Source organism: Balaenoptera musculus, chromosome 7 (assembly GCF_009873245.2).
Source record: "Balaenoptera musculus isolate JJ_BM4_2016_0621 chromosome 7, mBalMus1.pri.v3, whole genome shotgun sequence".
Classification (NCBI taxonomy): Eukaryota; Metazoa; Chordata; class Mammalia; order Artiodactyla; family Balaenopteridae; genus Balaenoptera; species Balaenoptera musculus.
In genome coordinates this window covers 78,828,945-78,845,428 of record NC_045791.1, presented here as the reverse complement: position 1 = coordinate 78,845,428, position 16,484 = coordinate 78,828,945, and the positions used below count along the sequence as shown (strand labels likewise).

The 16,484-nt window shown below is 41.3% G+C and overlaps 1 protein-coding gene across 20 annotated transcripts in view; it reads right to left on the bottom strand.

Moving 5' to 3' along the window:
- Nucleotides 1-16,484, bottom strand: part of CFLAR (CASP8 and FADD like apoptosis regulator) — a 62,662-nt gene that overhangs the window by 31,898 nt on the left and 14,280 nt on the right. For 13 of the 20 annotated variants that reach the window (XM_036857573.1, XM_036857577.1, XM_036857574.1 and 10 more), the window contains 7 exons: nucleotides 15,487-15,898; nucleotides 13,262-13,367; nucleotides 11,557-11,692; nucleotides 10,606-10,691; nucleotides 7,600-7,657; nucleotides 4,556-4,605; nucleotides 3,789-3,870 (listed from right to left, as the gene is read on the bottom strand). In XM_036857573.1, coding sequence (XP_036713468.1) covers nucleotides 3,789-3,870; nucleotides 4,556-4,605; nucleotides 7,600-7,657; nucleotides 10,606-10,691; nucleotides 11,557-11,692; nucleotides 13,262-13,367; nucleotides 15,487-15,848 — 880 coding nt within the window. In that variant the 5' untranslated portion in view covers nucleotides 15,849-15,898. Of the gene's footprint in view, nucleotides 1-3,788; nucleotides 3,871-4,555; nucleotides 4,606-7,599; nucleotides 7,658-8,355; nucleotides 8,432-8,869; nucleotides 8,942-9,850; nucleotides 10,692-11,556; nucleotides 11,693-13,261; nucleotides 13,368-15,486; nucleotides 15,899-16,484 lie in introns of those variants that run through there. The other 7 variants (XM_036857584.1, XM_036857583.1, XM_036857593.1 and 4 more) reach the window with 5 other exon arrangements.

The window sequence follows — 16,484 nt, the reverse complement described above, 5'->3', positions numbered from 1 at the left end:
AGCAAAAAAAAAAAAAAAAAAAAAAAATTTACACCCTGATCACTACCACCCTCAAGTTAGTCTTATCATATTATTGTTAGTTTCTTTTCTTTTTTTTTTTTTTTTTTATGGGTTTGACAGAGTTATATCCTTAGGAAGAGAGAACAATTAGTGGGCTGCTGAAATGGCCCTGAGCCAGAAGCTATGAAGAGGAAGAGAATTTGAGACAGTTTTAAAAAAAGGTGGTGAGGGGGGCGGTATTTACCAGCAATCCCACTCAGGAGAATTGAAAATATATGTCCACGCAAAAACTTGTATTAGGGTTCTCCAGAGAAAAGAACCAATAAGATAATACAGTGATATGTATAAGAGATTTATTACAGGAAGTGAGAGCCCTCGTTTCTAGTAATAATGTTTTTTGGGTTTTTTTTTTTTAAGAAGAAAGCAGTTTCTTTTTTTTTTAATTAATTTATTTATTTTTGGCTGTGTTGGGTCTCTGTTTCTGTGCGAGGGCTTTCTCTAGTTGCGGCAAGCGGGGGCCACTCTTCATCGCGGTGCGCGGGCCTCTCATTGTCGCGGCCTCTCTTGTTGCGGAGCACAGGCTCCAGATACTCAGGCTCAGTAGTTGTGGCTCACGGGCCTAGTTGCTCCGCAGCATGTGGGATCTTCCCGGACCAGGGCTCGAACCCATGTCCCCTGCATTAGCAGGCAGATTCTCAACCACTGCGCCACCAGGGAAGCCCTGTAATAATGTTTATTGCCAGACTCCTGCACTCCTCCCAAAAGTTCAGCGTTAACCAAGTGAGAAAGTTAACTAGGGAAGAGACAAAGGAAACCCCACAGAATCATCTAGACGAACTGGGCTGTTAGGAAATGAAGAAATGAAAAGTGTTGCACATAATTAAGACTACTGTCAATCCAAGCAGGATTCCCAGCCCGGAGTCCTCAGAGAAAAATCGCTGGGAGGGGAATTGGAAAATGAAGTGCTGGAGGCCTAGAGCGGGAGTGTGAGAAGAAACTGTGTCTTCCATTTCACGTTAATTAATACTCTCCTGCCGTTCTGAGTCTCAGCTGGGTGTATAAATGGATTCAGGACCCGTCAGCTGATGAAAGCCACAGCACAACAGAAGTAAGAGCGTGCTATCTGGTTTCTTTACCTGTCACTTAGCCACCTGAGCCCAAGGGCGTTGTAGATGTGGCCTCAAGCCCAGTTATTTGTATTGTTCCCAGAGGCAGGGAGAGCTTGAGTCAAGGAAGCAGACGTACAAATGCACCTCAGGCCAACACCTGTTCTTACCTCATCAAAGATGCCCCTGCTCCAGCTCCTAGAGATTCTGATTCTACGCTCCTTTCCATTTTTCTCTCCCATCAGGCCTTGCCACTCTCTGCCCTCCCTCCCCCTGGCATTTGTGTTCAGATTCTCTTTCTCTGTCAGGCCCGCTCATACCATGACTAGTAGGAATAGTCTCCCCAGCTATCCATCTGCGTATGTCCCCAGAAGTTACCCCCTCTTGGGGTTACCCCTTCTATTCCAGTTAGCCCCAGGCTATGGGGACCTGCCCCACTCCCCTATAAGCCCAGAACAGCCTCAGGACCCCAGTTCTCTGGTCTCTCACTTGTCTGAGTCAGGCTCCACGTACCAAGCACAAAGCCATGGCAAGTTCTAGCTCAGTGGTTTGCAACTAAAATTAAACAAACAAAATGTACAAATAACATTAACTGGCATTTAGTACGTGCTTACAGTGTGTGTGTCAGGCACTGCCCTAAGTTCTTTACAGGTAGGACTCACTCACTCCTCCCAACCTCCCTATGAGGTGGGTCCTGTTATTAACTCATTTTACAGAAGAAAAACTGAGCTACAGAGAGGCTAGAAAAACTGCCACAGGTAACAAGCTAGGCCATGGCAGAGCCATGATTCAAACCCACACAGTCGTATTCCAGGGCTCAACTCTGATCACAATCTTATAACACAGAAAAATACAAATATACACTCAGTCCCTGCCTAAAAGAGGCCTCTAACTCAGCAAGGGAAGCAGACAGTGGATTATAGCCACAAATTCACAAGTCATGGCTTTATCTTTGTGATTCCCCTCATACAACAGATACACATCCTGCACCAAGTCCAGTTGGGAACTTCCTGCTAACACATGAAGCAGAACTGATTACAACCAAAAGAGGAGGACAATTACACAATCTCTTTTAAAGCAGGAAGTTACTCACTGAGAAAATATTTTCTCATTCTTATGTGAATACTAATGGCTAAAACAGAAAGAACACATCTTGTACATCAACCACACCTCAATTTAAGAAAAATAAAATTAAATAAATAAATAAAGGACACATCTATAGCTCAGGAGATAGCATTTCTCACATCCAACCAAATATAGGCCATGAGAAAGTGAGATCATACCTGAAATCCTGGGAAATTCAGCCTAATATTTCCTAATTTGATCTTCTCTTGGATTCTCTTCCCATAAAACTCACCATGGTAACATTCTAAGTGAGCCTAGAAGACAGTTCTGACTCATTCTAAGAGAATGTTGAGAAGCTGGACAACTGTGGAAATAGAACGAGCAATCCTTTCAAGAAAGAGATAGGGATTTCCCTTGTGGCGCCTCGGTTGAGAATCCGCCTGCCAGTGCCGGGGGGCATGGGTTCAAGCCCTGGTCCGGGAGGATCCCACATGCCGCAAAGCAATTGGGCCCGTGCGCCACAGCTACTGAGCCTGCGCTCTAGAGCCCGCGAGCCACAACTACTGAAGCCTGTGCTCCTAGAGCCCGTGCTCCGCAACAAGAGAAGCCACCGCAATGAGAAGCCCACGCACCGCAACAAAGAGTAGCCCCCACTCGCTGCAACTAGAGAAAGCCTGCGTGCAGCAACGAAGACCCAACGCAGCCAAAAATAAACAAATAAATTTATTTAAAATAAATAAATTAATTTTTTTTAAAAAAGAAAGATAAATAATTAAACCAAATGTTACTGTACTTATCTAGGCTCTTATTGTTCTCTTTTGATGCACCATCAGTGACTAATTCAGTTCGAGTCAGACATCCAACAACTGAGCAAAAGAATCGATTCAGATCCAAAGAAAGGTGACACACAGGTAGTACACACTCAGGCCAATAACCAAAGTCCAGGGTGACAGAACTAAGGGACACGTTGCCTCTAAGGGAACACAAATTTATCCTATTTTTAATGTTCCCCAGAAAAGCTTTCAGAGTCTATCTAGGTGAAATGATGGGGTATCTGATAATACTGAAGCCCAGAACACTCTCCATTTTAAACCCCCCTTTGGATCCCAGGACTCTTCCCTGCCACAGCAGCCAGCATGGAAAGACAAGACTGAAGCTCACCAACTTTCACAAAGTTTGCCTTTGTGCCAGAGACAACGCTATGTGTTCCCCCAACCTCCTTTCATTTTCCTCCTGACACACAACTTGTCTACTGTGGTTGGATGGGGCACATGAGTTCTAACCAAAGGAATGAGGGTGGAAATGATGCATGTCACTTTCAGGCCTGTCCCTAAAGTCTCTTGTGAGACCTTCCACTCGCTTCCTTCATCCACCAGCCAGATATAGAGGATCCTGAGGAAAACTCCAAGCCCTCCGATGATGAGCACATGCAACAAAGCACTACAGTACCACCCACACCAGACTGCAACATGAGTGAGAAACTACCCTTCATGTGTGAAACCACATTTTGGCATCGGTTTGTTACAGCAGCTAGTGTGGATCACTCGCTGAATACAGCTTGTGTGTGCCATGATCTCACTGTGGGAGCATCAGTTCATCTGGAAAATTCACACCTACCTGTGTCATTGCCAATGCAATCAATTATCAGGCAGATGCCCAGGGGCTTGCTCTGCATCTTATATCTCTCTTCCAGTATGTGCTGGAAAGGAAAGCAGGGATTGTTAAAGACCCTAAACATTGTTCTTTTCCTCAAGGTTCCACCCATATGATCTTTTCTTTTGGATTTCCTTAAATTTCCTTTTGGCAGGTGAGTCACTCAATAGACACAGGCTGAAGTCATCACAGCTGACATTTCCCTTCAATATCAACAAGCTACTTCAGTTTCTATTTAATTTTAATAAAAATTGCAGTCTCTTTACGCATGTCGTAGCTTTGTGGGATAAAGATAATTTAAAACACAGAGAAAAGATGGGTCATATGTTTCCACAGTAACCTGAGATTGTACAAGTGATATCTTTCCAAACCAATACAAAAGGAGGCCTTTCTATTATGGAGAAGAGGTATCAGCATAGAAAAAGTCAGACCAAGTCAAGGTTCAGTGTCACTGCTTACTTATATATTCAGCAATCACTCAGCTGAGAAGAGAAATGCCACTTTGGAATTTTCCTGCATTCCAAAGTTCACTAATGCAATCCACTTGAACATCTTTCTCTTTGCTACATCCAAGGTTCCCCTTTAGAACAGAAGAGTTCTCAGAATAGCACACCCTCAGCATCCTATTGTTACAAAGAATTCTTAATGGACAGATATTTTTAAAGCCATCAGTGTTCTCCACAGATACTGTGCTTGCAATACAATACCAAATCAGATCATTTATTCTGTACCTGAGGTAAAAATGCTTCTGATTCCTGAATGGATGTCTTCACTGGTTCTCCTGGGGGATGAGAGAGAAATCATTTACAAAGCTGAAGGAGAACTAGCCCTAATCCTAGTTCCTGCAGGCTGCGTTTCTTTATGTCACACCATTTTTCTTTCCCTATTTTCTTCCTCCTACTGTCTTTTCTTTCCCCAGCTATACTCAGCCCCAAGCTTCTAACCTCACACTGAAAAACCTGATAAGAAAACACAAGTCCCCATGCTAAACAGGGGTTATGTAGAAAAACTGCTTAAATAGAAGTATAAGAAGGCTCTCCCTTGCCCTTCTCCAGGTAAGGACCCAGTGACTGGTGAGGTTTTAACCTGATAGGGAGAATTTAATAAATTAACCACCCAACAATATCAATAGCTTTACTGCATGTGCTGAAATTGTGAACAGTGTCTCAAGGGAACAACCTTAGAGACACAGAGAAGGGAAAGCTTTTGTGGGTTTGCCACTTATAGAACAGATGGCCATGTTTTCTTAGTCCAGTGATATTGGGAGATCATAAAATAAAATGTCAATGGTAAGATAGGGGACAGTGGGCTTAGCAAATATAGATGAACCTAGAGCAACCTCTGTAGATAAAAAATGACTTTACTAGTCCCAGGGAGGTGGAAAAAACACCAGTTTTGAAGCCATAAAGGGCTGGCTGAAACCCTAGCACCATCACTAACAAGTCCTGTGATCCTGGGCATGTTTCTGAAGTCTCAGGGTGTGTTGGGTTTTGTTTTGTCTTGTTTTGTTTTTTAATCTCAGAGATGAGCATCTAATTTATGACTGCTGCAAAAATGAGAAATAATGTCTAAAGACAGGCAAAGAAAATGCCAATATTTGGTAAGGTTTGGGGGAAATGAGCACTTTCAAATGGTAATGCTGTATAAGTTGAAACAGTCTTTTTAAAGGACAATTAGCAATACCCTTTAAACCAACATTCTGCTTCTAGAAGTTTATCCTAAGGAAATAATAGAGCGCGTGTGCAAAAACGTCAAGGAGATGTACTGAAGGACTGTTTGTAATGGCCCTAAGCTAGAAAGAAACTAAAAGCCTACCAACACGAAACTGGTTAAATAAATTATGATACCTACGATGGAATACTACACAATGTTAAAAAGGATACGAGAAATCTTTATGTATTTGACATGAAAAGATATGCAGGATGTATTAAGTGAAAAATAGATTACTGAATAATATTATAATAAGGAGCCAACGTACTTAAAAATTTTACATGTGTTTGTGTGCGTATACCTACATATACTTACTAGAGGTACACAGATCAAACATTAATAGTGGTTATGTCTGATACTCAGAATTAAGAGGAAATTTCACTTTATCTTTTTGTATTTCAGCAATCATGGCTTAACAGAATTTAAAAAACACACAAAATAATATAGTAATATGTCCATCTCAGTTCAGGGCACTTAGCACTTACTAAGAGTGCTTAATAAATTGTAGTTATTATCATCATCATCCAATTGAAATCTATTTGGAAGTCCAAAATAATATGAATACTTGGTTTGATTATTTTAAACTTCTATTAGATTAAGGTCAAGTTATCAGGATGCTTTTCTCTTTTACTAGCAAATGAACCACATCCAGGCAAAAGCAGGCAACTAGCTCTCCTAAGGATCTGCAGGGCTGTTGGGAGCCTCACTTACCTCATCTGTTTAATTACCATCAAGGATAAACCTGCCATCAGGGAGCCCAATGGAAAAAACACTGATTATTATTATTTTTTATTATTATTATTTTTGGCTGTGTTGGGTCTCCGTTTCTGTGCGAGGGCTTTCTCTAGTTGCGGCGAGCGGGGGCCACTCTTCATCGCGGTGCGCGGGCCTGTCACTGTCGCGGCCTCTCTTGTTGCGGAGCACAGGCTCCAGACGCGCAGGCTCAGTAATTGTGGCTCACGGGCCTAGCCGCTCCACGGCATGTGGGACCCTCCCAGACCAGGGCTCGAACCCGTGTCCCCTGCATTGGCAGGCAGACTCTCAACCACTGCGCCACCGGGGAAGCCCAACACTGATTATTTTAAATTCCTATCCAAATCTACCGGGTCTCCCATTTTAAACAGCTAATTCTCACCACCTCACCAGTGTTTTAAGAAACATACTGTCACCTCAGAAATTAATTTGCTCCTCAACAGCTTTTGCTGGAGAGCTGACTTTTACATAGGGAATGCTGGGCATGAGCTGCTCCATCTGGCTGAGCTGGGCAGAAGGCTTGCAGGTGCACATAGACAGCATGTCGGCTGAGTCATGAGGTGTTGCCATATAGAGGAGGTCTCCATCAGGCCACTGCCCTGCTCTCTACATTCAGGATCGCCCCTGCACACAAATTCCAAGCTCCTCAGGGAAGACTGAGTCCTCCTTACCTGTCTATGCAGCCCCACCTCCGGGAGTTCTTAAGTACTACACTAAGAGACTGAGTCTCAGCCCTCACTTCAAGGAGGACTCAAGACAAGCAAAAAATACACTTCTTGAAAATGTTGGGATCAAGTGCTGATGTTTTAAGAGCGATGAGAGGGATCTTAAATCCCTTAAATCTTATGGTTGAAATGACTAGGTGTTTTTTTTTTCTTCCTTTCTTTGTAGGGGTGGGGAATGTCATCTGTACAGTATCTAGATTTATTAAATGGGCTATAAAACAAGATCTTAGTAACCTTTCTTCTTCCTGCTGCTAGATATTTGGTTTAACATGGCTCATTACCATGGCTAGATTAATGTTTAACATGACCTGGTTATAGTTCTATTTCAGGTATAAATGTTATATCTCTTAAAAAATATAGTCAAGATGATGAAGCTGATGAAGTAAGAGGTGTTTAAACTCAAATAAGCTAATTTGATGGATAACTAGAAATGCCAATGAATATATTTTAAGAGTTTAACTGTTTTTTATTTTGAGAACTTAATTAAAATATGTAGATAAAAGAAAGGCAACTCTAAAAATGCAACATTCTGTACTTGAATTATCAATCATTTATAAAGAGTGAATATAAAGAAAAGCTGGTCTTACTCTGAATGTCAGGTTGTCCCATCATGAGTCTGTGTTCTTTACTCCTCCCATTCTGGAGCTTCAAATATAAAAAATAAGGTCACACTCCCTGTTCATTTTTCAGAGACATTATATTACACCTCTTTAAATATCTCGATAGGATTCTTACCCAAGAAAAAATAAAAATATCACATTCACTGTTAAATTATCTAAAGAAGGCTAGCAAGAGCCATTAACTCCATAAATCCATATTCTATGGCCAAAGTAGCAATTCAAAGTGAAAATACAATGAATGTGTAAATATGCTCAACTAGCATTTAGAATATGGTATAGGAGAGTTGCTACAATAGCTCCAAGTTAGAACAAGCTGTTGGAACATGCAATTGACATTCAACCTGATCTTTAACACAGAGGCAAGGTACAGTATGGTTAAGAGTGGGAGAGGGATTCTGCCACTTACTAGCTATGTAACTTTGAGCAAGTTCTTTAACTATATGTGTGTTTCTTTATCTTCAAAATGAGGATAATAATAGTACTTACCTTATAATTTTTTTGAAGATTAAATGTACACAAAGCACTCAGCACAGTGCCTTTTAAGCACACGGAAGTGCTTAATAAATGTCCAGTTATTATTTTTCTATAATGCCTAGCTACACACAAGCCACATGTGGGAGTGGTTCTTGAAAGTTAGCTACCCTTTCTGAGGGCCAGAATGGGATGAATCAGAGAATGAAAGATTGAACAGACCCTTTCTCTTCTCAGATGACAGGTCCTGTGTAAGGTACACATAGCACACACTGTCAACCATCTGATACGCTCAGCTTTCAAATGACAGTTCTCCTCTGAAGCTATCCTAGCCAAAAGAGAGAAGTACACTATTTATTAAGCTGTGTCTGTAGCTAAGTCTGTGCATCTAAATGAAAGAAAAACATATAAGTTGCTTTTATCACTAATAACCAATGACTTAGCCAGAGGATAATGATATTAGAGAGAATTTGGAACCCCACATAGGTGTGCATTCTCTTTTACATACTATTAAAGAGATATAACATCAAATCAAAGCTAGATTTATTGCAGATAAATATAAAAAGCATTATATTACAGAGTCACAACTTTTTTTTTTGGCTGCACAGCACGGCTTGAGGGATCTTAGTTCCCCAACCAGGGATCAAGCCCGTGCCCTCTGCAGTGGAAGCATGGAGTCCTAACCACTGGACCGCCAAGGAATTCCCACAACTTCTTTATTCTATAGTATGTTGGTATCATGTGTTATTTTGCAGCCTTGTATGAGTTAACATCCAGGTATTCAGTTCCCAAATCTTGTGAGGAATTCACTGAATCCATATGCCACAGTGCCTGCTAACTAAATGAACGAATGATCAGGGTCACAGATTAATATAGCAAATTTAAAGAAAAATTTACACACAGAGCATGTGGGTTCCTAATAGGCTATATGGACAGTGAATACAATTACTTGCATTAACAAAATAGAAAGAATAACAAAAATATGGCAGGCTTTTAACTAAGAATGACAGTATAATTTATGTTAGATAGACAATAGCAGAGAAAGCCCAGAAAATCTGGATCTGAATCCTAAATCAGTTTTCTCTCATGATTTGGTATCATAGAGATTCAGAAGGACAAGAAAAGCATATTTAATTCTTGACAAAAATGACAGATATATCTAAGCTATGACACGATACCATGTAGTTTATTAAACACACCATGGTGTACAGAAAGGAGTATGGACTGGCCCAGGTCTGGCGGTAGGTAGAGGTGGGCAGTCACTTAATATTCCTTAGGCCTAAATGTCCTTATTTATTTAATGAGGGTGTTGGACAGTATAATGCTTACCATCCATCTGAGCTCTGAAATTCTATTGCTTAGTGGTATCTCTTACAGATTATATTCTCCACAAAACTATTTTTATTACAGGTATAGTCAATATGTTCATCACATACTTTTATGAAAGTGCTTATGATTTAATCACAGATTATAAACTGTGGTCTAAGTCCTGACTACAAATTCCACATATCCTTATATGGAATGAGGATGAGGATGAGATTACACTAAGGTTAACTTCTCAAGATAAAAGATTAACCAAAGCACAGTTCTCATGATAACCTTGCACCACTGACTAACACAACAACCAGAAGTGACTACATATTATTTACGGTCACAAATCAATCACTCAGTAACATCACTCAATAACAAAAACACTTCTGTTGAAATCATTAAAATAAGCTCAATGAAAAGCAAAGGCACAGAGAGGTAAATACAAGGATATTTATTTTGAAGTATTGTTTTATAACAAAAGATTGGGAATAATCTAAAAGTCCACATATACAAGAAAAGGCTAAACATATTGATACATCTAGAAAGTGAAACTATGTTCAATCATTAAAAACAATGATTAAATAAAGGCAGTCCCGTATGATTCATGTGAAACAATTTCTAAGAATTCTCAGATCAGGAAGTGGGCATAGTGTGCTACCATTTGTACAGAAGAAAAAAATACAAATTAAATATGATATTTGCAAAGACTATCTCTGGATAGAAGAAAATGGTTACCAATAGCTGCCTCTGGGGAAAGGAACTGGGGTAAGAGGAAATATACTTTAAAAATTCTTTTAGCACATTTTGAATTCTTTGTCCATGGGCATGTCCTACCTATTTTTACTTAAGAAGCTAAATTTTCAAAGGAACAAGTGAACAATGAAAAAAATGTTTGTATATGTAGATACACACACAGGAAAACAAAAAGACTAGAAGGGAATAACTGTTAACATGGAGGTGATTTATTTCCTTCCCTTTATATATATTTCTCTGTATTTTCCAAATTATTTCAATGAACACATGTTAGCTTTGAAATTATAAGAATTTATACATATTTTAAAACAAATGCACATTTCTATCACAATTTTTTTCAGATATTAAACAAAGTACATGCTGGGAGAATATGTACATTTTTATCAAAGTTCTGAAACTGTTTCATGCTGGGATTCCACACATTTGCTCCAGACTCACCCTTAGGTTATATGAAGGATCCTTAATACTCAAGTTTGGCAGAGATGCCTGGAGAGCATTTACGTAATTTGTTTCCACTCCTTGAGCTGCAAGCAGAAGACAGGCTCTGAGTTAAGATTTACAAATTATCATCAAATGAATCTTCAACAGTGGCTCAGTTCAGGGTCAATCATGATCTTTCAAAATACCCTAAACTTTCCAGCCACCTTACTGAATTCAAAATATCAGATCAGATGACTCTTCTATCAATGTCATTAAGAACAGACTAAAAATGCTACTCCTGTTCTTGATCTTGAATCAGCCATTGTGGGGGGGGGGGCAGGGGGCAGGGCTGTGTGTAGATCACTGAGTATCAGCCATGCCCTGTGGTGGTAGTAGACTGCTAGCAGAGCCCACGCTGACTGTGAGTCTAAAAGACAACAGGTAGGGGTGCCATGAGAGAGAAGGCCAGGGTGAGCTGGTCCCCTTTATGGGAGGAGGGGTTCTCAGCAGAAAAGATGCCCTTTTGCATGAGGAGGTTTTGTGCAACTGGAGACATATGCAGGGCAGTTATGGGACCCCAGTGATAGGATATCATCCCAAGTCAGGCCAAACTCTAGAGCAAGGCAGCAGGGCTCAGCATAGACTCAAAAGCCCTGAGTGCCCACAGCGCCACCAGCCAGTACAGAAAATGGGGGTGCAGACTCTTTCCTGAAGACCAGAATGTTAAGAGCTGCTTGGCGGCATTTTGCAGAGGGCCAAGACTCTGTGGTCAGGGGTGCTGGGTGATGAAGTTAGCAGATACGGGGTATGGAGGATATAAAGGGTTCTGATCTCTAGCCACAGGCTGGTGGGAGCTGTGGACCTTCGGGTTCTGTTCCATCCACCCATCCAACACACGGATCTCTACCAATGAAACCCACTATGCACAGATACTTCCTTAGGCCACAGAGATGCCAAAATGCTGCTCACCAGACTGCTTGTATTTCTGGATTTTTGTCTTCAGGTCTATTCTGTGGATGTTCCTTAGGCATTTTTCTAATAAATCCAAGTGATCTGGAGCAACCAGGTTTAGCTTCTCCAGTTCAATCACAAGATCCAAGAAACTCTAAGAGAACCACCAACAAGAAACAAATGTCAGTAGGGCTGACTATTAGGCCTCATATGCAAACCTCAGGCTGTGTAATTTATTAGAGCAAGAAAATGTGACCAGAGGAGCCCTTTCAGTGAACTTCAGTGATCCTAAACGAGACCTCTCTGTTTTATAGTCCCTCCAAAGCCATGAGCAAATTACACTCCTGGAATTTACTCAGAAAAGAGGTAAGTCTTTGGGGGGCCAACCTGTACCTAGGTTGGGGATAGATACATGGGCCATTTGTGTCATGAAGGATTGAGAGAGCAGGCCTGAAAATGAAATCCTCCCAAGTTCATTCTCTTCCCAAAAGCCAGGCTGGTGTTATACTGAAAAACTCTGAGGGCTTTACTGAAAAAAGGAAGTGAGAAGGTAGCTGGGGAAACATTTTTACTAGAAAAATTCTAATGATACAGTTTTGAAGTCCCTAAAATATTTTAATCAATGCTGGAAATTCCAACTCATTCTGACACAGCAGACATGAGGTGGCAAAATTACACGGTTAGGGTATTTTGCTACTCATTCACCCTGGACCACAGGGATTGTGAAAGAACTATATTTCAGAAATAGGCACTGCTTTTGGTGTTATTTCCTTTCTGTTTAACATTTGGTTACTAATGTGCTATCTTTATTTTTAAATTAATAACGATAATTAAATCTACATAAATGATTGGGAAATAAGTTGATTAGGGGACACCAAAAAAGGAGTTGTATTTTTTCATTTTCCTTCCCACTTTGCATTTGATGGTGGGGGCATACAGTCACCCTATATTCCCAAATTTCAGAAATGAAACAACAATCATTAAGGAACATGAGGAAATTCTTAAGCAGTGATTTACCAGAGTCCTCAGAAGCAGGTCCTTGGTGGACATACTGTCACATACTAGAGACCCGAGCTTTTCCTGGCCTGTCCATAGGTCAGAAGTACCATATAAGGCCAGCTGGAATTTATATACTTTTCCAGCAATCACAGCATCCCTGAGATCTTCACCCCTACCTCATTTTCAACCCCAAATCTGTACTTTTGACATTCTCTGGATACATCAGTCTCAAGGACCTTCCCCTGCCCAGCTCCCCTGCAGCCTAATGACTCCACACTGATCCTGAGCTGGCTGAGGAGAAATAGATGACAGTCAGAGAGCAAGATGGGAGTGGACCGGCATTTCCTCCTGTTTCTACTCAGCATGAGCAGAAGGGACTCCCTAACCCTCCCAGATGATCTGTCAAACCAGGGAGAGAAGCTGATGTATAAGCCAGGCCTATTAATTTTACACAAATAAAGGATAAAATACAAAGATGAAAGAAACACCCAGGGCCACACCAGCCGATATCACTCTACTGCCTCTCAATTTATGAACCAATTTTCTTCCCATCAATGTTACTATGAAAAAAAAAACCCATACTCTTCTCCCTTCCCACCTTCACCCCCGACTTGGTCCTCCCTGCTTAAGTGCCTGTTTCCCTCCCTTCACACCATAGAGAGCACCCCTCCAACTTCCGATAGGCTCTTGGAAACATGAACCAAGAAAAAGAAAGAAAACTCACCTTATCCTTGGCTATCTTGCCTCGGCCCATATAATCTCTCATGAGGAATATTAATGAGGACACATCAGATTTATCCAAACCCTCACCGATCTCCATCAACAGCACCCTGTAAACCAGACAAGTTTCTTTAGTAAATTCAGAGACCAGTCCTAGTGAGAACACCAAGAGCCTAGGCCTCCTCTATGCCAATAATTGGTTAAAAGACTAATTCTTGCCCCCATTTGAATGCGCCCCCAAGAAAACAGAAAGCTTAGATCATCCCAGGAGGAGATCTTAAGGGAAGTCAAAAAGCAAATTTATCCTTTCCCCAGTTTTCAATAGGAGATGGTACCTCTTTTTACAACTGCTATGAAAAGAACAAGAGAATAAAAACTTCCCCAAAGAATCCCCTAGCTCCCCCAGAAGTTATAATGAAATAAATGAAGAACCTAAATGACTAAGACGAAAGACGTAAATAGAATTCAAAGTGATCTTGTCTTCTCTGTTTAACAAACCCCCAGTGATGCTGACGCTGCTAATCCAGGGACAATACTTTGAGTCACAAGATTGTGAAGCAAAGTAACACCTGGGCTATCCTGGCCTGCACCCGAACTCAAAGGTTAAAAGGCATCTAGATCCCGGGGATTGTGACTGTAAATATCTCTGTCTAGAAAGCCCCTCCTGACTTAGCCACCTCTGTTCCAGCTGGAGTTACCATCATGCTTTATCAGGGTTCCCAAGGACACCTCATGATTGTCATTACTACCTTAACATTGTCATCATTACTTAGAAGCCTGTTTTCCCAATTAGACTCCAATATTCTTGAGGATGGAAGATTCTTCATTCGTTTTGCTTTAGTGCTTACCAAACACCTGGCATAAGTCAACCCACAATAAAGCCCACTCAACAGAAGAATAAATGAATCTAGCACTCCCGGGCCTCTCTACTCAGAGGCCCAAAGGAACCACCTCCATTCACCACAGCAAGGAAACAAGAGAGGGAGAGACTCCCCTGACTTATTCACAAAAACCCAGTCAGTGCCTCCCGAAAAGTTTTAAGACGATTATGACATCGTGATGGTTGGAGAGGTGGAAGATTATCAAGAATAACAGCAACAATAATAATAAACCCTTATATTTGTAGAGTGCTGCCCAGTTTTAAAAAGTACTTCACATAATTTAAAATAATAATAATAATTTTTAAAAAGTACTTCACATACTAAATTATCACAATCGATCCTTACAAACACACTTGTGAAATCAGATATTATTATTTTTAGCTTCACAAGTAGAAAAACGAAGGCCCAACTGATGTCAGTGGCTGGCTCAGCCTACGTGGCTTGTAACTGACAGTTCTGAGGCTTCAAACAGGCCTTTAGACCTCAAATCTCATATACGTTCCAAGGGCCACACTGCTTGCAACTCTCTTTAATATAGTTTTTAATCACGTACATCACCTCCAAATATATATTATCGATATAACTAAAGGCTGGTGGTCTGGAGAAAAAGGAATCACTGATTTAAGGTTACAAATTATCTTTCTTTCCCCAGAAACGCAGCCTTTCCGCTGGTTTCTGTGCTCCTCTGAACCTCCAAGAGAATATTATGTGAACAGGAGGAAGGAACAACTCAAAGGCTGTCTGAACCAGAGGGGACTCCAGTGGCCGTTCCTCTCTGAACCGAAGGGGGTCTAGAGACGGTTAATTGAAGAAACGTCCAATCTGGGCTCCCCAGAGCCTTCGGGAGCAGGGACCTCACAGAAAGCAAGCCCACCCCACTAATTTCCTCAGCAGGGGAAAGATCGGAGGGGGTTCAGGAAGGATCACAGAGCTCTACAAAGGTCAGGAAGATTGCTGTCAGGCTTGTTATTTCCTTTCTCAGTAACCGGAAATTACCAGGCTCTGACATCACAGGCTAGCAAAGAACACAGCAGGTCTCACAATCAGAGAGGCCTGCAAGAGTACTAGCTCTTAGTCACTCGTCTCTCTCTCATTCTACCCATCAGGCAAACACATACCATCCATCCCTTCCACTTTCATTCTGATCTTCTACCCAATTACTTTACGCAGACATGTCCTAAGAATTCAGAGTTCAGAGGAATGAAGTAACATCGATATGGCAAGAGGATCAGTGGGTAGAGAAAGTAATGAGGCTGCTTTTCTTACTGTCCTCATTTCTGTGATTCTGAAGTCTAGACCTCCTCCCTCCCTCCCACCAGTCCAGCCTCAGGAGGGGCTGATGAATTACCTATAGTCCGAAATAAGATGTGGGTGCCTGTGCAGGAGGGCCTCCGCTGTCGGTCTGTCCATCTTCAAGACCCTCTTGAGCAAGTCAAACCGCCTTACTCTGTAGAGCAGCTCAGCCAAGCTCACAGAAGACAGCTTTCCTCTCTCTCTTAAAACATCCAGAAGGTCCCTGACATTAAGTGGAACCACATCTGCAGCAACGTCTCGGCACAGAAAAAGAAGCATCTCCTTCTCATCTTCATCAAGTGCTTCTTCCACCTGATGGATGACCTCAGCAGACATCCTGTACAGTGTCATTCCAAGGAGCAGCAGTAAGAAAAGTCTAGTCCAGTCAACAGAAGGCCATGAAGCTACCGATTGCATTTCTGATGGTTTTCTTCATTTCTTTCAGAATCCTTTCCAATGGAGGAGTTCTGTGGTTAAAAGGGAATTTTTTAAAATCCTCCTATCAAAGCAACTTATGCCTAAAATTCTAGGTATAGGCTCTTCCTTTCTTGCTGGTCTCTCTAATCTAGCAGATTAAATTCATATTGTTAAGTCTACAGAAAGCGATCCTCTCAGTAGACAAAGAGACTGACCCAAAATTCAAGACGGACAAAGAAGATAATCTACATTTTAAAGGAAATGAGACCAGAGACAAATTATTTCCAAAAAATCCCATGTGCTTTATCAGAACTTATCAGAATGTAAAGTGTGGTAATGGGGAAATCAGTGCTAGGGATTTAATGACGAAGTGGCAAATGATTGACCTTGGTTGGGGGCAGAGGAAAAGCCCAATGACTAAGCTGCTTTCTGGATAAGAGAAACTGAGGTCACAGGGGTTAACTCCTTTTCGGTGACCTCCCGGTAGGCTTGAACAAATACAAATCTTAGCAAAGGGGACCCTCTGCAAAGTGTCAAAAATGATGGGAGAAAACAGGTTTCTGTCCCTTTTTTCCCATCCCTTTTTTCCAGCTGTTCTCCTACTTTGAAACCCTTCATTCACACCTGCTGCCGTCC